The 22,100-nt window shown below is 43.0% G+C and overlaps 1 protein-coding gene across 1 annotated transcript in view; it reads right to left on the bottom strand.

The window, feature by feature from the left end:
• Nucleotides 1-22,100, bottom strand: part of MDN1 (midasin AAA ATPase 1) — a 462,551-nt gene that overhangs the window by 127,624 nt on the left and 312,827 nt on the right. The window contains exons 63-66 of the mRNA XM_077487249.1: nucleotides 19,557-20,262; nucleotides 6,058-6,219; nucleotides 5,642-5,906; nucleotides 4,603-4,838 (exon numbers count right to left, since the gene is read on the bottom strand). Coding sequence (XP_077343375.1) covers nucleotides 4,603-4,838; nucleotides 5,642-5,906; nucleotides 6,058-6,219; nucleotides 19,557-20,262 — 1,369 coding nt within the window. The remainder of the gene's footprint in view (nucleotides 1-4,602; nucleotides 4,839-5,641; nucleotides 5,907-6,057; nucleotides 6,220-19,556; nucleotides 20,263-22,100) is intronic.

Here is a 22,100-nt window from a genome sequence, read left to right as displayed (position 1 = left end):
GGATAGGATTGATATCCGAGTTTTGGCACTGCAAACAAGTTGGAGCAGAATCCCTTGAATGTCCTATGGCTGTACTGGTACGACTCCATTTGGCCTCTCGAGTTTGTTTTGGGCCTTTTGCAAAACTGGCTGTCCTAGGCAGTTTTTTGGCGATTTGAAAGGCGGTAAGGTGGCAGAGATTTGAACTCTTCTACCTCTTTGAAACCACCGATTAAACCCTTGGGCCTCTGACAGAAGAAAGATGCAAACTAACAGATACACCACCCCCCCCCACTCTTAAGCATGAATGGGCCATTTATTGTGGAGAGGGCTTGCTGACCTTTGTTGTCAAAGCTTGTGCAGAAGGGCTTAAACTTTGGTTTTGAGATTGAAGCCTGGGTAGGGTGTAGAGGCACTCTGCATTCAGAGAAGCTAGAAGCGCCTAATGAGTGGAGTTTTGTTACTGCCTGAGAAAGCAAAATCTCCCACCTGTCAGTTCTTTTATGAAACAGACATCCTCCTTGAAAATGCCTACATCTGAGGAGTCTATTGAAGGCAGTTTCTGCTGCTCAAGCCTTCAGCATAAGAAATCTGCTCATATAAATGATTGACTTCAAGGATATCTTATGATGTGTTCTAGGACATCTACACAATTGATCCGGTTGTTCAGCTTCTGCAGAGGCATTACAAGGAAGGGAGGTCAATTTAAGAATCATAAAAAGAAATAGTGAAGGGTTATAAAGAAAGCAATCCAAGGAGGAGTGTCCAATCACTTTAAGGTACAAGCCAATAACAAATGGTGTATGAATAAGTTGTCCATGTCCTGTATTGTTGATTAGGAATTGAGAGGATTCTGCGCGCATTCAATGTTTTTCATTCTCTATTATGCATTATATACTGTTCTTTGCATTTTTTTTTTTATAATTAAAAACTTTAAATTGTTCCCATCAACAAGCAACTATTAAACAAGCAAAAATTAGCTTTAAAAGATTCACTACAAATTTGTTTGGAATATCCCATCAGAATTTAAATTTGGGTGGATTTATCACATATATGAACCTATACCACTCACGTTTATTTTCACATTGGTGGAGGTGTAATTTTTTTTGGGATGGACATATTTTTCCTTCACTTTAAGTGATTTTGTTTATATGCATGCGTTTAGATTTTGCCTTCATAATTTGTTTATATGAATATATTTTGCATTTGAGCGCTGCACTTTATGAATATTTTCGCCCACTGTTGGGTGAAGCCTGCACCTTATATTTCTGAGCGCAGAGTTTTTTCTTAAACATAAAAGAAAAGATTACAAATAAAGATGCATATTACAATCTATAAAACCACCAGTATCAAACAGTGATCAACCCTCAGTATCCATGAAAAGTGTCTTGTATATAACAGGAAAAAGCGGCGCTACCAATAATAAAAAAAAATTATATATACATACACACAGTAAAACATTTATTGAAATAAATATATTTGAACGGCGACAAGTAGTGGCAACACACACTCTCCATAGGAGTGTCCCGATCCAATTTATATATTGCGTTACCAAATAAACGTGATCATAAACAACCAGTAAAAAGTAATAAAGATAACATAGTGGTAATGGTGCGACCCCTTTATATACACCACATGTATATTATGTGTGTGTTATAAAGCAGTCTCTAAATAAACAGATCCAATAGACCAATGTGCACAGCTTCAGTATTTCTCCTGCATGCATATATAGCAATTTGATAAATTATAGATCTTCTTTACATGTGCTTGCAAATCTTTAATTCTATGTGAAAATACCACACGACTCCTCCACTAGTATTCTTAACGCAGCTCACCTTCACTTATAGACCTATATAATTATAGGTCAAAAGCATGTTTGCCCTTTCGGTTGGGAGCAACAAAAGCAATGGCTGCAAGTTCTTGTAACAAAAGGTTTTAGGATGATACCCAAAGACCAGCCCTCATCAGCAATCCATGCCTCTCAATGTAGGATATAAAATGCTGTATCAGTGTAACTGTTGTAGTAAATAAACCTCCCTGTTAATCATTGAAGATATATTTTGCTGAAGAGGGCTGGTAGTTTGGAGAGATGCAAGCACATGTAAAGGAGGACTGCACTTTCGGATTGTCATATATATGCATCTTTATATGCAATTTATTCTTTCGATTCAGCAATAGTCCTAGTTAAATATTTTTTTAAATAGTCTGATATCATATACGTGTTTATGGACATAAGATACTTGTGTCTGGAGCTACCTCATCAAGGCCAGTAAGCTTATTTGAAGACTTTCTTCGTTGGACTGTTTGAGAGGCCCTAAAGGTTGCAAAGCTTGCTCAAAACTTTTTTCTAAGATAAGGTGGTACACAGCATGAGACCTAAGCCTAACTGCCTCAAGCCTAAGAATGCTCACACTACAGAAGAAACACAGCATGAGGAGAACCCTGAATCATAATAACTGATGTAGAACTGGTCTATTTGATCGAGTGTTATAGATCACGGTTATTAAACAACTTTACAAATGTTAACAGGTTCAGCAAGTCCAGGAATTCTTGAAGTGCTTCCAATCCTCTCAAAAAAATACCGCAGTGCAGGTTTCATGGAATGGTTTTTGTATCTGGGAGGGTCAGGCTGCGGTCTCCAGTCTTGAGTCTTCCAAAGCTGCAAAACGGCCTCTGGAGGAGACGGGAGCATGCTTAAAAACTCCCAGCACCAGCAAGGAACTTAAAGTGGATGTAAACCCTCACATATACCCAGCGAAGTGAACAGTCTCCGATGATACACAGAGATGAAACAAATCTTACATGTATAGCTGCTGTCTTCAGAGAAAGTGTACATTATGTTAGAATTTTCACTTCACCATTCAGCAGTATAGTGTTGGATTAAAATGGAAGACAGCTTAATGGAAGAAAGGCACACACCCCCCTCCACATAGGCAGAGACTTCTAGAGCTGTCCTGTGAGTAGAGCATCTCTGCTAATTTATAGCACAACCCCCACACAAAACTCAGGCTGGTTTTATCACGTGTTTTGGAGAACTTGTCAGAAGTTATCATGCTGATAAAAACAGAGCAGGAGAAAGCCACAGGACTTAGCGATTTGAAGACAGATAAGAAAACACTGCAGATATATGTGCCAGCTGAAATTTCATGAATCGGGTTTACATCCACTTTAAAGTGATAGCAAAAAAACAAAAATACATACTCGCCTATCTGGCTGCAGCATCCATCCTGCTCTAAGCCCCTGTAAACACGGTTGGATATTCTGCCAACCAAATCCGTCGGATTGTGCCCGACGGATTGTGTCCGAAACTGTTGCATACACACGGTCGGACCAAGTTGTCGGAAAATCCGATCATTCAGAACGTGATGACGTTATTTCGTTACGACGGGACTACGTTCAGGCTAGTAGCCAATAGCTTTGGTGTAGGAATTTGATCTGAGCATGCGTGGCACTTTGTCCGATCGGAATTCTCTACACATGATCGGAGTATGTCCGATCGGACCAGTTTGTCGGAAAATATTTCCAACAAGTTGTAAAATTGGGTCCGACGGATATAGTCCAATGCATACCACACACAGTCGAATTATCCGACAACACAGTCCGATAGGACACATTCCGATGGATTCTCCGACCGTGTGTACAAGGGCTAAGACTGAGAAATTACATGACCACTGATTGTTCAGTTCTCAGTCTCAACTCTGAAATTCCCAGACAGCTGGTACCCGGTGAGGGAACAGTCACTTGGCATCAGTTGGACGAATTGAAAATTGGAGTTGCATGTGGCTGCTTTGCAAAGCAAAAGCAGCAGCAAGGTGATGTTTCTTTGATAAAGGTTGAGAAAAAGCACATAGCATGCGTGCACACTACACTCCACCCAGCAGATAAAGTGCCTGAGCATTAATCCTTGCCATGGTAGAACACACAGTGGGAAATCTAAAAGGTGCTTAGGAGGTCCAACAATGATGTAGCTTCCAATGATCAGCCCAACTCCTCTTCTTCCTCTGGAGAAGGAGCTTGTCCTGGCTCTGGACATTAATGTGTAATAGAGTTGAAGTCCCTGCAGTCGCACATTGAAGGAGATCCACTAGTTTATGTTCTATGGCAACCTCAGCTTTGGCTCCAACCAGGCCAAAGGCTTAATCATGGGGATCACAATTCATCTTCCAAACCGAGTCCACCAAGACAGGGCAAGCGCAGATAAAAATGGCAATGGCTCTGGACATGGAAACCAATCAACAGCAAACTTCTTAGCAGAACAAGGTCTGAAAAGCGTCTTACATGGAATCAAATGCCCAAAGGTCACTCTTCCAGGCTGTAATTTCAAGCAGGGTCTAACCATGGCTTTAGGAATGTCCACTTCAGATAGCAGAAACTGTAGGGACCAGGTCACTCAGCATTGTAGTGGAGAGATTTGATTAAAAAAAAAATTGGAAATAATGCTAGCAAAGCTATAGTTAGCATTTTCCCAAGCAGAGCAGCATACAACCCCCCTTTACATAGCAGTATAATCTTACAGTATATGACACCCTGTGTACCTCAATGTATGTGAAATAATTATGTTCAAAAAAGTTTTGAAATTAGTAGAGCTAAAATGCTTGGGTTTTTACAGCAAGAAGTTCTCACCTGAACCAAAGCAGGATGTTCTGGCCATTCTTCCAGGAGCTTGTTTATCTCTATGATGAAATGATTAAGCACAAGATGACAACTCCTGACCTGCTGGATATTAGGATGCTGATAGAAGTCATAGGGACCATCATGCTGCAATATAATGTCTGAAGAAGTGTTTCCAGATATTGTGTTCTGAAGAAGAGTACTGGCCAGCAAATGGCTTCCCAGAAGATTATCATTCACTTCAGAGCCTAGAAAAAAAAAAAAAAATACTAATAATGCCACTGACTGTAAAATTTATTTGAAAGGAACTATCAAGTTTGGAGACAACTAAAGATGTGAGCTTGCAGTTACTGAAAAATGCAGAGTAACGGGTCATTTTAATATAAACATATCTCAAAGATTGTAGACTAACTTTCACAGACTAAATAGGATACACTGATTTGGGTTATTTTTTACCAAAGCTTATCTTTGGTAGGCTACAATCCTATGAATGTACAAGGTTGCAAAACATGCCATCTTGACAGCTGCACTTCAACCCGACACTGGTCATGTGATTATATACATTTTGCCAGAATATGTGAAGTGCAGTAAAATCTCCAATGAGCTGACAAAAGTGTGTTGCTTTAGGTACAGCTTTACCAGCCTTGATGCTGTGCTCCATCACATAGCACTGGCTCTAGAATGATCAAAATGCCACTGACATATTCACCATTCCCCTAATACATTGGTATTTAAATTATACTGAACACACATTGTTAATTCTGCATAAGGGGTCGGAAATATCTAAGTATTTATACCAGTGGTCATCAACCCTGTCCTCAGGGCCCACTAACAGGCCAGGTTTGCAAGGTAGCTGAAATGCATCACAGGTGATATCATTTGCTGCTCAGTGATTGCAGTATTCTAGTCTGCATCTCCCCCTAGGTAATACATAAAACCTGGTCTGTTAGTGGGCCCTGAGGACAGGCTTGATGACTACGGATTTATACTATTCTGTTACACATTCTTATTACACATAAGGAATAATTTTTTTTTTTTTTTTAAAACATACCGGTTAGGGGGTACAGATTTTCAATGAGGACACCACTTGTCTGATAACATGACAGGAACAAGTTGATGTAATGTTTAGTATAATGCTGCTCTGGGTTCTGGTGATACCATAGAGATTTGGCAGTACTTAAACATAACTGCTGGTGAGTAAGTATTAAAGTCTGCGCTGAACTCTCAGACACAAGAATATCATCTTCTGCTTCGTCACTGGTTTCTGTCGCCATACTTTCATCTAGACTAGGCTGTGCTGATATATCTGCAAAATCCTAGAGCAAATGAAAAAGGATATTAAAATAAAAACAAACTTAGAATACCATTTAACACTATATGAAACCAGCACAGAGAATCCAACATTCTAAGATTTTCAGATTCTTCTGAACTTTGAATACAATTTAATGCTCTACATTACTGCCATACCTGTTCATAAGTAGGAAAGTGCAAGTGGAATTCACTTTCCTCCTCTTGATCTTCTGCAAGTCCTGAGCCAAGACTCTTAGTCTTGTATTTAAAAAGGCTATTCTCTTCCTGTTCTCGGTCTCTAACTCTTTGCTCCTGCTCATCCCACTCATTGATAATGGCCTAGAAAATGATAAAAAAAAAACAGAAAAAACAAATCAAACAGAGTTTGGTGGAATTGAAGGCAAAGTAAGTCTCAGTGATTCAAGAGCGTTAACCTGTGATATATGCAGATTACCGGTGTTTTGTATGATATTTTTAGATGTGATGAGGCAAAAAAGCTTTTAATTCTGATGTAAATGTGTTTCACTCATCTCTCTCAATCATTTGCCTAGTGTATTACAACACTATTATATCCAGGATGACAAGCCAAACCAAAGTTAAAGTGGATGTAAACCTAATGTCATCCTTTCTAAATTACTACCGTAGGGGTTATATAGAACGATATACATGCCTCCTGCATGTATCTTTACCTGTCAAATGTCTCCTCTCTGTCTTATGAGAACCAAAAAACTGCAGATTCTGTGGGTGGGTTTGTTGTCTGGAGCTCGGTGGGTGGAGTCATGATGTCAGACTCCCCACCGACCTCTACACTCTTTGTCAATATGCATTTTTTCCTGTGTATTTCTTACAATGAACTTCTGCTATGATCGTTAACATCCAGTGAAAATAAAGGAAAGTAACCACATGACTTCAGCATGCCCAATCATGCTGAGATGCGGCACATCCAATCCTGGCAGAGCAGAAGAAAGGAGCGGGGGAGGGAATTAAATAATGCATGTCTCTTAGGCTAGTGCACGAGATATGTAAATCACCTGTCACTCACAGCAAGGGGGAGGAATTGACAAAGTTTTTCTCTGTTTGTCAAGATTTATCTCACTGAACAATAAAAGATGATTGCTCAGAGCTGGATTAACTTTGTGGCAAGACTAGGCTCAAATGATAGGAAATCGTATAAAAAAAAATAAAAATAAAAAAAATAAATAAAAAAAATTGGGTTTACATCCACTATAAAGGTTAACATGTGACAGAACACGATACTAGTAAAGTAGGATTCTGAAAAACCCCAAAAAGTATGATTTTAGTACTCACTGAAAGATCTTTTTCAAGGGAGGACTATATTTCACAATCGGGCTATAATGCTGCTTACATTAGCATAGGACATCTGCCTCCTTTGGCACCTGGGCTCCTGACATCTCTTCCCTTGGCGCAGGAAGGGAGATCGCTTTTTCCCCCCCTTCTTGTCAATCATCTGGGACACGTGACCAGTCCCAGATGATTGCGCTGCCAGTGATGGTGCGGCTCACGCATGCGCATTGGGTGCCCGGTTGTGAGGCCAGTCGGGCGCCCAGTTAAAATGCCAGCGCCGCTGAGCGAAAGGGGGGGACAAGTGGGGCTTCGATCCCCTGCATCGCAGATCCTGGGACAGGTAAGTGTCCGATTATTAAAAGTCAGCAGCTGCAGTATTTGTAGAAGTGGGAACCCTGCTTTAACTGACAAATGCGCAGTCGTGCGATGTTGCACCCAAACAAAACTGATGTCCTTTTTTCCCCACAAATAGAACTTTTTTTTTGGCGGTATTTGTTCTCTTCTGCGGTTTTAATTTTTTGCGCTATCAACAAAAAAGAAATATTTTTTTACTTTTTGCTAGAATATTCCCCCCCCCCCCCCCCCCAAAAAAAATGTCCTCAGTTTAGGCCGATATGTCTACATATTTTTGGTATAAAAAAAATAACCGTATATCGATTGGTTTGAGCAAAAGTTATTGCGTCTACAAAATGGGGATTTATGGCATTTAAAAAATTTTTTTTTAGTATTGGCGGCGATCTGCGATTTTTACTGCGACGTTGCAGTGGACAGATCGGACACTATACATTTAGGGGACCACTCACATTTCTACAGCAATAAAAATGCAGATTATTGTGTAAAATGTCACTGGCAGGGAAGGGGTTAAAAAGGGGGCGACCAAGGGGTTAAATGTGTTCTCTCAGTGTGTTTTAACTGTAGGGGGGGGGGAGAGTCCCACTAGAACATGACAGATCACTGCCCCCAGTCACTGGGAGCAGTACATCCCTGTCATGTTGCTAGGCAGAACAGGGAATCGCCTTGTTTACATAGCGTGTCGCGATCGCAGCCCACCGTCGGACAGAGTGCACGAGACCTAGGGGCATGCGCCTGCTAGCCCGCAATTTAAAGGGGACATACGGGTAAGCTAACTTGTGCAGCTGTGCCATTCTGCCAATACATATCGTCATGCACAGGATGGCAAGTGGTTAAACAAACCCCTATATACTTACCTCCTCTGTGCAGTTGGTTTTGCAGAGTGGCCCCCTTCCTCCTCTTCTGGGGTCCCTCAGTGGCCCTCCTGGCTCCTCCTTCTCAAGTGCCTCGTAGGAGAGCCGCTCTCCCTCTGGGCACTTGTGCGGGCACACTCCAGTGTCGTCCTGCTGCGTCTATTGACGCAGATAGCAGGACTCGGCCCCGCCCCTAGCTCATTGTATTTGATTGAAAGCAGCGGGAGCTAATGGCTACGTTGCTATCAGTCTATCCAATCATGACCCGAAACACCGGTTGGAGCTGTTGAGCTTGTCCCCCTCGCTGGAAAGACTAGGTTCAGGTAAGTAAAAGGGGGCTCTGCGGGGCAGCAGCATCACAAGAGGATTTTCACCTTAATGCATAGAATGCATTAAGCTGAAAAACCTTGAGGGTTTACAACCCCTTTAAGTGTTTGAGGTGTGTCAAAAGCATTATTTTTTTTTTTTGCTGTTCAGGCAGTGTCGAAGCGGAAGGAAAATTCCTTTGATGCCGAAAGGGCAGATAGAAATCATGGAGTGTACATGCACAACACCATCTCTTGCAGATAACATCAGCGCTGAGTTTTTTCAGGCTGAAAAACTGTAGCAGTCACTGTTAAAATGAACTAGTGTACACCACTGTAGTCTGACTGCTTAAAAATAAAATGCAATGAGAGACTGGTACAAGCTGCATCAATAAAAGAAAAAAAGAAGAAAAAATGCTAATTGGATATCAATTGCTGGTACTACACAAGTACTGAAAAGCACAGGAAACAGAGTCTAGTTAAGAGTTACAAAAAAATATCAATGTAAACAGACATGTGTTCCAGAGCTTTTGATAACCCGCTTGATTCCACAGAAACTCTGCTCTTCTCTGCCCCACCGACCAACTCTCCCTCTGCGGCCTCCTCTCTACCTTCTCGGGTGCAGGATTCACCACTATGTCCAGGAAGGCGGACTCCTTGAACACCGTTAAGCAGAGCACATTATGTCAGCAGTGTGCTACATACAGACTACCCACAGTGGCATCCAAGCATGAGCAATTCACTCATCTCCTGAGCATAAACCAGGAATGAGAGGTCTCAGCCTGCTACTGACCTGTCGAGCTGGCTGGAGGCTCAATCCATGCTGGCTTTTGTTAATTTCTTCCCATGAATCTATCCAGACAGCCATCACTACCTATAGATATTAATTCTTCTACTGCTCCACCAATGGTGGTGTGGGACACGCTCAAGGCCTACCTTTTTGGATAGACTAGGCCAATGGGCTGGTGTTAGATGCATGTACACCATCACACCCCTTAAAAATCGCATTTATAGGATTGCAAATTGATTGGAAATGCAGTCTCCTCTGCAATAGCTCTCTAGCCAAGGTACAGGATAAACAATTATTCCAGAAATGACTCCTGGACGGAGGGCGAGCAGACTACTGGCTACCATTTCCCGCACTCAGCCCCCTGCTTCCAATGAGGGAATCATACATGGCCCCACTGGTCGCTTATTCACAGAAACTCTTGATATTCTAGAGACCTTCCGTTTCTGCCACATGCTCTATACCTGCAGTACCAATTACACCACTGCTGTACTACAGAGCTTTCTAGATCCTGTTACCTTGCCCACCCTCTCGGAGATGGACGCAAGTTAGATGCCCCACTAACTCTGGAGGAACTGGAGACTGCTGTAGCATCTCGTCCTAACAGCAAGACTCCAGTCCTAGATGGCTTGCCATATGAAATATACAGACAATAGGGCGAGTAACTTCCCCATCTGTCGGTCTGCTCTCTTCCACGATGGAGGCCTTCATTGCTGTTATTCCTAAGAAAGGCAAGGACCCCCTATCCCCAGAATCCTGCAGGCCTTCTTACTCACTATCAATATAAAAATGTTAGCAAAGCCCCTGTTAACAGACTGAACAAGTTCATCATTAATCACTACTGTTCATCCAGATCAAACCGGCTTCATCCCTAATCTTTCCACTGCCATGAACATTAGGCACACAATTTTAAAGTTGTAAAGGCAGAAGGTTTTTTATCTTCATGCATTCTATGCCTGAAATCTGGGGACTAAAATAAAGTGGTTGCATACGTGTGCACACCCTCTTATAACTGGGGATATAGCTGTAATCAGAATTAAGCAATCACATTCAAACTCATGTTAAATAGGTGTCAGTACACACCTACCATCATTTAAAGTGCCTCTGATCAACCCCAAATAAAGTTAAGCTGTTCTAGGTCTTTCCTGACATTTTCTTAGTCGCATCCTACAGCAAAAGCCATGGCCCACAGAGAGCTTCCAGCGCATCGGAGGGATCTCATTGTTAAAAGGTATAATTCAGGAGAAGGGTACAAAAGAATTTCCAAGGCATTAGATATACAATGGAACACAGTGAAGACAGTGATCTAGTGGAGAAAATATGGAACAGCGACAATGCCAAGAACTGGATGTCCCTTAAAAATTGATCAAGACGAGAAGAAAACTGGTCAGGCTGTCAAGAGGCCTACAGCAACATTAAAGGAGCTGCAGGAATATCTGGCAAGTACTGGCTGTGTGGTACATGTAACAATCTCCCGTGTTCTTCATGTGTCTAGGCTATGGAGTAGAGAGGCAAGATGGAAACCTTTATATATGAAGAAAAACATTCAAGCCCGGCTAAATTTTGCAAAAACACATCTTAAGTCTCCCAAAAGAATGTGGGCAAATGTGTTATGGACTGATAAAAACAAGGTTGAACTTTTTGGCCATAATTCCAAAATATATGCTTGGCACAAAAAGCGTGGTGGCAGCATCATGCTTCGGGGCTGTGTTTTTTTTCAGCTTAAATAGGGGCCTTAGTCAAGCTAGAGGGAATTATGAACAGTTCCAAATACCAGTCAATTGTTGACACAAAACCTTCAGGCTTCTAATAGAAAGCTGAACACTAAGAGGAACGTCATCTTTCAGCATGACGACACACAGCGTACAGCCAAGTCAAAGGATTGGCTTCACCAGAAGAAAATTCAAGTTTTGGAATGGTCCAGCCAGAGCCCAGGCCTGAAACAGTGTGCATAGATGCCTACGCAATCTGACAGATTTGGAGTGTTTTTGCAATGAAGAGTGGGAAAATACTGCAAAGTCAAGATGTGCCATGCTGATACTGAGACATACCCAAAAAGACAGTGCTGTAATAAAATCAAAAGGTGCTTCAACAAAGTATTAGTTTATGGGTATGCACACTTATGCAACCATATTATTTTAGTTTAACTTCCCTCCACCTAAAAGATTTTCAGTTTCTACGGAGTTGTACACTTTATAGGTTACATTAAAAAGGTTGAAAAGGTTCCGAAATGATTCATCTTTGTCTCTTATTTTTACATCACAGAAACCTGACATTTTACCAGGGGTGTGTGGACTTTGTATATCCACAGTATGTGTTTATTTGGTCTTATTAGTTGCCAGCAGCTTTAGTCATCACCACTTGTTACACCAGCACGTTCTCTTTTTGTTTGTAGAATAAAATTTGAGTTTCTGCAGTACCCCAAGGATTAGGAGAGGCCTAGCGGCTCCCAACCAATAGATATTTTTCCTTGCAGCCCAACTCCAACATGTTGCAGGGTGAGGAGCACAAAGCCCCCAAATGTCCTCCTTCACCATACTCTCCTCCAATTACACCCTGCTCTTCAGGCACAGGGTCTGACCCCATCCGCCCTGTTCACCTTCACGCCCCTATTTGATTCCATTGTCCAATTTGAGTCCAAAAGACTAATCCTACAGGCCAATACACAATTTTTTCTTTCTAGGTTTCCAATTTCCTTTAAACATAGGTGGGAGGCAGATTTAGATGCCTTTTTGGACGATCTCTGGAAGAAAGTGCTACAGAATGGCCTGCTGGTCTCACTCTCTCCGACACACAGAGTGACCAAAATCTTTATCCTGCAGAGTCTACCGCATGGCAGAATTCCTCCATAGGGTTGACCACAGAGACCACTCGCAATGCACAAGGTACATAGCTACTATGTAGATGCCCCAGGCTCACTGGATACTGGCAAGGAGTAATCTCCACATTAAAGGATTTGTTTGATTTTGCTCTAACACCTATTTACCATACCTTGAATTTATGGGTATGTCGACCCTAACCAGTATGAACCCAACCTATCTCTGGCAATTATAAGGTCTCTTTACTGCAAAGAAGCAGATAGCCTCTAAATGGATATCTGCTACCTCAACCAACCATAACAGATTGAATTTTCAATCTGAAAATATTTGTACTCTGAGGAGCATACATATCTTCTCCGTATCACTCCATGTAAATTCGATGCAATCTGGCCTAACTGGAGAGAAGTGATGTACTCATATATTGCTCTTTAATGCTGAACTCATTATGTGCTGGACAGTTAACTCATGCTTGCTGTCCTGATATATAAATGATCCATCTGGCCACTGTCGATATTCTTTGTGCTGCCTAAACACCCCTGTACCTACTAGTCTTTTTAAATGTTTAGCTGCACTGCATGGCGGCTTGTTTTGTTGTCTTCGTACCACAAAAAAAAAAAACCTTCAAAAATAAAACCCAATTATAAAGGAAAAAAAAAGAAAGGGGGGGGGGGGTATAGAGACTAAACTCATCAAGATTTGTGCATTAAATTAGTAGCCAAAAATGTAGAATAATCATAAAACAAGGAGAAGTTAAGCTGGGTTCAGCACTCAAAGGCATCAAGCATCATACAGACCAATATGACAATCACAGAAGCCATGTCAGGGCTCTGGGTTTTGGGTATATTATGAATGGTAATACTTTAACTACAAGGTGATCAAAAGACTGGGTTACACCAGGTATGCTGCAGCTAACAGTCACAGAACAGAGTCGGAGAACTCTAACGCACAGTCTAATGCAGTGATGGTGAACTTTGGCACCCCAGATGTTTGGGAACCACATTTCCCACGATGCTCATGCACTCTGAAGTGTAGTTGAGAATCATAGTTCCAAAACATCTGGGGTGCCTTGGTTTGCCATCATTTGTCTAGTGGCTGTAGTTTACAGATCAAGAATCTTCACCACTTGCCTACACAAACTTAGATACTACAGAAGTCTAAAGAAACCAGATTACACGGCTCTAGAAACGTAAAGCACTCTGTGGCTTACAAAGTATGTGACTGTCTGGGAAGCACCACAAGCAAAGCCTAGTGCCTGTGGGTCACATTACAGGTAAGCTCCACAGTTTACAGTCCAGCAGGGTCTGGGTAGGGATTCAGACAGCACTGAGGTTTAGCTGGTTCTGAAAACACATGTATGGAAGTAGAGAAGCAGCATTACAGAAGTCTAAAGTCAAAATATTGTTCACAGGGAGAGCTAAGGCAAAAGCATCCAACCTCCTAGGACACCATCATAAAACAGGCATGATGGTTGGAGGCAGGGATAAACAGCAGGCTGGCTTAGAATTTTGGGTTATACTTGGGCTTTTAGACAGTCTGGAAAATGGCAATTTTTTTTTATGTTTTTCATCATTCTGTGTCCCTTAATGAATGATAAAGAAATACTTCCCATTGAAATCATATTAGACTGTAGAATCAGTGAACCAAATCCCTTAACCCTTTAGGGCACTTTTACACCGGAGCATCGGCGGTAAACCACCACTATTTTTAGTGATGCTTTACAGTAGTTTTAGTGGTGCTTTTCACAACTGCTAGCAGCCGAAAATGGGTTAAAATTGGTGCTGCCCATTGATTTCAATGGTCAGGGGTGCTTTAAAGTGGTAGTAAACCCTTACAACCAACTTTGACCTACAGGTAAGCCTAGATTAAGGCTTACCTGTAGGTCCAAGAAATATCTCCTAAACCTACAAGGTTTAGGAGATATTTGCCCGAAAGACAGGCACCGCTGTAGACAGCGGCGCGCAGGCGCTGTGAGCACGCCGCCGTCAACGGCGATATGCCGTGAGTGGCGGCTCCCCGTGCGCATGCGTGGGAGTGCCATCATCGTGGCTTTGCCGAATGGCAGCGGTGGAGCAGCGAGACCCACCGAGAAGATGGATGCACCGGACTACAGGGGACAGTGGCGACTTCGCTGGCTCCTGTGTCAGGTAAGTGAAACATAATGGGCTACTATGCAATGCATAGTAGTCCATTATGCTTTGCAGGGAATGAAAGAGGAAGTAAACTCATCAGGGTTTACTTCCTCTTTAAAAGCTGTGTATACACCACTCCTAAAGCGCCTCAAAATATGCTGCTTGCAGGACTTTTTTTAGCCTCCTGCCAAGCGCACCACTCCAGTATGAAAGCACTCACACGAGTGACAGAGGCACTTTGCAGGCACTATTTTTAGCACTATAGCGCTTGTAAAGCACCTCAGTGTTTAAGTAGCCTTACAGCTAGCTCAATGTGTCTAAAATTTTGTCTAAAACAAAAGGGATTTGTTTCAGCTGGTTATATAAAAATATTAAATTAGATACTTTAGCCTTCTTGAATAAAAGGCCCGTGATGATTAACTTTATTTAACCACTTAAGGACCAGGCCTCTTTTTCAGATTTGGCGTTTACATGTTTAACCACTTGCTTACTGGGCACTTAAACCCCCCTCAGTCCCAGACCAATTTTCAGCTTTCAGCGCTGATGCACTTTGAGTGACAATTGCGCGGTCATACAACACTGTACCCAAATGAAATTTTTATCATTTTTTTCCTACAAATAGAGCTTTCTTTTGGTGGTATTTAGTTACAGCTCGGAGTTTTATTTTTTGCTAAACAAACAAAAAAAGATGCAAAAAAAAAAAAAAAAAAAAAATCATGTTTTAATAGTTTGTTATAAAATTTTGCAAACGGGTCATTTTTCTCCTTCATTGAAGTGCGCTGATTAGGCGGCACTGATAGGCTGCATTGGTGGGCACTGATGGGCTGCATTGGTGGGCACTGATGGGCTGCATTGGTGGGCACTGATAGGCTGCACTGGTGGGCACTGATAGGCATAGTTAAGGCGGCACTAATAGGCACAGATAAGGCGGCACCGATGGGCACAGATAAGGCGGCACTGATGGGCAAAGATGGGCACAGATAAGATGGCACGGATGGGTGGCACGGATGGGTGGCACGGATGGGCACTGATAGGTACCACAGATAGATGGGACTGATGGGCACTGATAGGTGGCACTGATAGGTGGCTCTGATAGGTGGCACTGCTGGGCACTAATGGGCGGCACTGCTGGGCGGCACTGCTGGGCACTGATGGGCGGCACTGGGGTGCAGCACCTGAGGCAGATTTTGGGTGGCACTGTGGGTGGCACTGCTGGGTGGCACTGTGGGTGGCACTGTGGGCACTGCTGGGTGGCACTGTGGGCACTGCTGGGTGGCACTGTGGGCACTGCTGGGTGGCACTGACAGGGGGGCACTTACTTTATTCAGGATGGCACTGCGGGTGGCAGGTGGGCACTGGCAGGGGGCAGGTGTCCTTTTAAATTGCTGGCCGTGATCGGGACTGATGTCCCGAACACGGCCGCCGGCGATCGGCTTTTTTTTTTTCTCCTCGCGCTGTCAGCGCGAGGAGGAATACTAGCCGATTACCGGCTCCGTTTTATCACATGATCAGCTGTCATTGGCTGACAGCTGATCACGTGATAAGGGGTCGGGATCGACCCCTTACACTGATCGGTGATCAGGCGAGTCTCACGGACTCGCCGATCACAGAGCGCGCCGCGCGCGCCCCTCAGGGGGCGCGCAGGCCGCTCGTAACCGGGACTACGTCAATAGACGTAGTCCCGAAAATGTGGGTCCGCGCTATTGCCGTCATTTTGCAATAGCGCGGGTCCCAAGTGGTTAAAACAGTTTTTTTTGCTAGAAAATAACTTTTTTTTGAAAAAAAAAAAATCACTTTTTTTAATAAAAAAAAAAAATAAATAAATAAGACAACAGTAAAATTAGTCCAAATTTTTTTTGATATTGTGAAAGATAATGTTACGCTGAGTAAATTGATACCCAACATGTCATGAAAATTGCGTCGCTCGTGGAATGGCGTCAAACTTTTACCCTCAAAAATCTCCATAAGCGACATTTAAAAAATTCTACAGGTTGCATGTTTTGCATTACAGATTTTTTATTTTTACACTTTTTAAAATACATTGATCACTTTTATTCCTATTACAAGGAATGTAAACATCCCTTGTAATAGAAAAAAGCACGACAGGTCCTCTTAAATATGAGATCTGGGGTCAAAATTCCTCAGATCTCATATTTGGACTTAAATGCAATAATGATAATAAAAAAAAAAAGTCATTTTAAAAAATTACATTGAAAAAAAATATACCTTTAAGAGGTCAAAACGTCACTTCCACCCTCTTATGGTATAGAGTGGGGGCCATCTTATCGCCTACACCGCTACAGACAGCTCCGGTAAGCGGCGGAGGGCGTGGGAGGCACCTCTCCTGCCGCCGATATCTGATCTCACGGCGAACCCGCCGCGGAGACCACCGTTATCGTACACAGGACCACCTCCTGTAAAGAGAGACATCTCTGTTGTGGCAGCAGCTGCTGCAGTTACCAAGATATCCCTCTTCCAAAAAAAACAAAAAACAAAAACAACGTATATTTACATGAGGCGATCCTCAAGTGGTTAAAGGTTTTGATTTACATCATAGTTTAGCTAAACATAACTAAATAGGACTGCCTGCGATAAGGGCTTGAAGCCAAGGCTGTATTAACCATAATGGCACTCTTGGGCCTGTGCCTAGGGTAGTACACAGCTGGAGGGGGAAGCCAAGCCTCAAAATTCACAAACTATGAAGATTTTATCCTTATTGTGTTTTCCTCTTCTGCCAAGCTATTTCTAGAAATGTAGGAGAAAAGGGGTGCAAGGGAGAAATCAGATGTCAGAAGACACTTTACAAATCAGGAGGTAGAACACCATTATTTCTTGTTTTAGTGCCATAATACAAAAACATTCTGGTTTAGGGTTACCCGACATTCCCTGTTTCAAAGAACAGTCCGCAGACTGAGGACACTGTCCCCGGACCAAGTCTATCCCTTGGTTCAGTCCCCGGAATTAGGGGTGGCACTCATACCCATTGCTGACAGCCTAGCAGGACCTGCAGCAATGTGAATATCTATCCAGCACAGCCAGTGCACACAGATTGTGTAGACCGTGCATAGACAAACGGCCACTGTTTTTACCTTTGTGAGCAGGACCAATTATAACTGCTGCATGTGCACCCACAGTGGTGTATAATTCAGGTTTATTATATACCACTGAGGGTGGATATACAGTAGTTACAATTGGTCCTGCCCCCTGCCTTTGACAAGGGGGATGGATCTCCTCATATCGGCCTCGCCCATCTCTGACATCAGAGGTTGGACAGTTCTACTCACTTACTGTGACTGAATGCAGGGCCGGTGTTCTGCCAAAAACTGTCCCCCATCGGATAGTGTCCGCCATGTACTGCGAGGCACAGCGATTGCGCAGTACGGAGGACAAGGAGACTCTGAAAGTGAACGGCGCCTGCGCACCGAGTCCAGGTTCAAGCCCCATCATCCAAGTGGACATATGGTAGCACTCAGTAAGAGGGCCCCTAGCGGGCACGCTTCGGGCACGGCCGCGCTCGCCAATTTTTTATTCTAACTCTATGTCCACTTGGATGGTGGGGATTGAACCTGGACTCAATGCGCAGGCGCCATTCATCTTCAGAGACCTTTGGCACAGTAGTTCACTATCCGACACAATACCAGCACTAGAATGAGGGGCTGTAAAATCGGAAACCCTGGGGGGGGGGGGTATGTCTTGGATATCTATATTAGAGATCAGCATCTCTGTCCAGGATCCTTCCCTGGGGAGCTACTGAGCTCCCCCTACAGAGCAGCACTAGAGAGAGACCAGCTGTACCCATGATCGCCAAGACTGCCGTTTCACTGCGCCTGGGCCATAACAAAAATTCTCAAGAGAGGAAGGGGAGTAGAGTGGCTGGCAGAGCCAGGATGGTGGAACACCACTGCCTCAGAGTCACCAAGCAGAGAGCTTCTGAAGGGAGCAGGTTTGCTCACTCTTTCAAAACTGCATCTGAATCTGCTGCTGCACAGCCTCTTTGTGATCTCCGGAGCACAGACTGCATGCCTCGGCATCCCCCTCAAACAAGTTAATCAGCTACCTGCAACTGCTTTGTTAACTAATGATGTACCAGAACAGTTTTTAAAAGAAATCCTGGCCGTAGTTCCCACTTACAGCACTTCTCACAGATATTAGGCTTTGGTTCACACTGTGCAGACTGGTTGTGGGTGCAGGAATGACATCTGTTCCTGCAAACACCTCCAAATTTTGCTGCTCAAATATCTGGTAAAGCGGAGTTCCACCCAAAACGAAAAAGTCCACTTTAAGGCTCCCTCCCTGGCTCTGGTTTGTGAAATGGCGCATTTGGGGTGCAGGTACCAGATTGTGACAGGTATCCGTTTGCTTCCCAGGCGATCGGAAAGCAGAAGTACTCCTCCCCCCCCTCCCTCTTCTGGGATACATGACAAGTGGGATCAGTCACAGAGTGCAGTGGTAAGCCGGCTGTGAAGCCGCAAGCTGTCACAGCTGGGTGCCCATAGTAAAGATGTCGGCAAGGGGAGAGTAAAGAGGTCAGCACAGGGAGAAAAAAGCTGGGGTGAGCACGCCGCTGGATCGTTGGAAAGGTGAGTGGTCGTTTATTAAATGTCCGTAGCTACAGTTTTTGTAGCTGCTTACTTTTCATTGAGACTGGAGCTTCTCTTTAAGCTTACTAAGGGAAGTCAACTAAATGCAACTTCCTGTGATATAGCAACAATGCTGCACCTCTAAATTTAGAGTGGATTTGCCATTCTCATAGGCTGTGCTTGCTGCACCACAGTAAGTGCAGGGGACATGCCTATATGCATTGTCACTGCTGATTCACAAAGCTAGCAATTTGCAGGTGGCCACATTTAGTCCTGCCTACCAATTCTCAAATTGGCAGAACCACCTGCTCTGTTAAACACCCCCCCCCCCCCCCCAGATGGGGGAGCATACAAAAACGGAGAATTTGGCCTCAGGCAGGGTTGGTAAAGGCAGATATTTGTTTACTTTAGGAGGCTAGTGCATCATATAGTAACACGGTACTTGTTTAGACTGTCATACAGAAGCCTTCAGTCGTACAATAGTATGTGTTTAAACAAATGTTGATATCAGAGCAAAAAAAAAAAAATAATGGAAAAAAGACTAACCTGGTTGATATGCCTAAAAAGCGTCAAGGAATTCTCATCCATTTCTCCTTTGCAAAGAACATGGGAACGTAGGTAAAGAAGCCCATTGATTAGTAACTGCTCTTTAGTGAGGCAGCAACTTAGATCCTTTCCATGGGTAGACTCTTTGCACGGATATTTCTGAGACAGTTTTTTAAGACTTTTTAGAATATCAAGTGAACCAACAGAACACAAGGTATCCGCTCGAGAGAAATATGTTGGAAAGGTATCACACGTGGAGGGGAAAGCGAGAAGAGAAGTGAGCAAACTTGTTATCTTAGATGGGGAAATGAGTGTACTGTTCATTGTGGTAAAGAGTTCTGAGGCCATTATCCTCACACCATGCTGAACTTGCAAAATAGCAGCCTGCAGGGGAGTTACCATGTCTGGATAATAGCAATAGTCTTCTGCGAGGCGCTTTCTAAACTGATGATGTGACCGCTGCCATGCTGCCTCCTCAGATAAGAGGTTATTAAGACCTTGTCGAGATTTTGTGCCCTTTCCACCTAGGGCTTTCTGAAGTCGAGTAGCGAAGTCCTGAATAGAAGTCATTTTGCCAATGCTGTTGAGGTAGTTTTGGACATCTTGGTAAAATACGTCATAGCTGGAGCTACTTGGACGATAAGCTTGCTTTTTGGAAAGATTATGAACCACTGCTTTCAATTTTTGAATTCTCTGTAGAAGAACACTAGAGAAAAAGTTAAACAGTTAGTCAACTTTTCAAAATTTAACTTGCGTTACACATGATATTGCAAACAATAGATTTTTGACTTGCCTGTATAATCCCTTTCTTTTAAGCATTTCATTCTAACACAGGGGTTCATTCTTAGACTAACGGGTTATGCTCCACCTCCAGGTAATTGGACACTGGCACAAAGAAAAGCTGACTCAACCGAGCATAACACCACTCACTCTCAAAATGCCTCAGAATAAAATTAGACCAGAGAAGGCACCTATAGGAACACCTGGAGGACCATTTGACAAAAGCAAAAATTGCAAAAATTTGGCAAACGTGCACATGGAACACCAGGTGGTAGTTTTTACAGGCTCCAGAAACCGAGGCTTGGTGCTGGAAATCCCACAAAGCACTGGCACTTCAGGTAGAGTGAAACTTCACTGTGAAGGAAGGGGAGGCGGAGGTTGGGGGGTACACAGTTCATACACTTGAGTAATGGTCTCCCAAATTCACCTATATATCTAGTGGATCAAGAGGCAGCCTGTGCACTTTGAGAACCTTCACATAACAGACTGAATGATTCATCAAAGCCATGGCTGCAAGATAAATTCACACAACCATTACCACGAGGCAGTTAGAGCAATATATTTAGGATGGTTTCAGAAACGGGGAAGGTAAAGTAATTACTTAGAACTCCTTGCTCCCTAAGGTGGGGTCAGCATTTTATCTAAGTCCCTGAGGAAAATAAGAAATGGTTCCTTATAGCATAAAGCTAAATGTTCGGACACTCTTCAGATTGAAGTGACAGCCAGAAGAAAGTCAACCTTTCTTGAAAGAAAATGAGGACACATATCCTAAAATAAACCCAAGTGGCCACTGAAGGACATACATCACCAGGTTGAGGTTCCATGGAGTCAAAAGGAGAGCATACTGGCAGTACAATGTGAGCCATCCCTTGTAGAAAGGCTCACACCAAGAAATACAAAATTTAGCAGTCTCAGATAAAGCACTGCCAAAGCAGAAACCTGACCCTTAACCACTTTCAGACCAGACCAATTTGCTGGTCAAAGACCAGACCACTTTTTGCGATTCGGCACTGCGACGCTTTAACTGACAATTGCGCGGTCGTGCGACGTGGCTCCCAAACAAAATTGAGGTCCTTTTTTTCCACAAATAGAGCTTTCTTTTGGTGGTATTCGATCACCCCTGCGGTTTTTATTTTTTGCGCTATAAACAAAAAGAGCAACAGTTTTGAAAAAAAACGCATTATTTTTTACTTTTTGTTATAATAAATATCCCCCAAAAATATATAAAAAAAACATTTTTTTTCCCTCAGTTTAGGCCGATACGTATTCTTCTACATATTTTTGGTAAAAAAAAAAAATCGCAATAAGCGATTATTGATTGGTTTGCGCAAAAGTTACATAGTTTACAAAATAGGGATAGTTTTATAGCATTTTTATAAAAATTTTTATTATTTTTTTTTACTAGTAATGGCGGCGATCAGCGATTTTTATTGTGACTGCGACATTGTGGGGGACATCATTTTTGACACCATTGTCATTTATACAGTACTCACTGCTATATAAATGCAGTGATTCCTGTGTAAATGACACTGGCAGTGAAGGGGTTAACCAGTGGGTGGCAGTGTAGGGGTTAAGTGTTCCTAGGGGTGTGTTACTAACTGTGGGGGGGTTGGGCTTTCATTTAGTGAACACTGATCTCTGCTCCAATCACATGGAGCAGAGATCAGCGTCACTAGTTGCTAGGCAGAATGGAGAAATGTTGTTTACAATGGCACTTCTCCATTCGGCCGCTCCGTGAGACGATCGCGGGAATGCCCGCGGCTA

Source organism: Lithobates pipiens, unplaced genomic scaffold (assembly GCF_037356315.1).
Source record: "Lithobates pipiens isolate NorthernLeopardFrog02 unplaced genomic scaffold, aLitPip1_a1.2 Scaffold_18, whole genome shotgun sequence".
NCBI lineage: Eukaryota > Metazoa > Chordata > Amphibia > Anura > Ranidae > Lithobates > Lithobates pipiens.
Note: the sequence above shows the minus strand (reverse complement) of the source record. Positions and strands in the feature narration are given on the sequence as shown.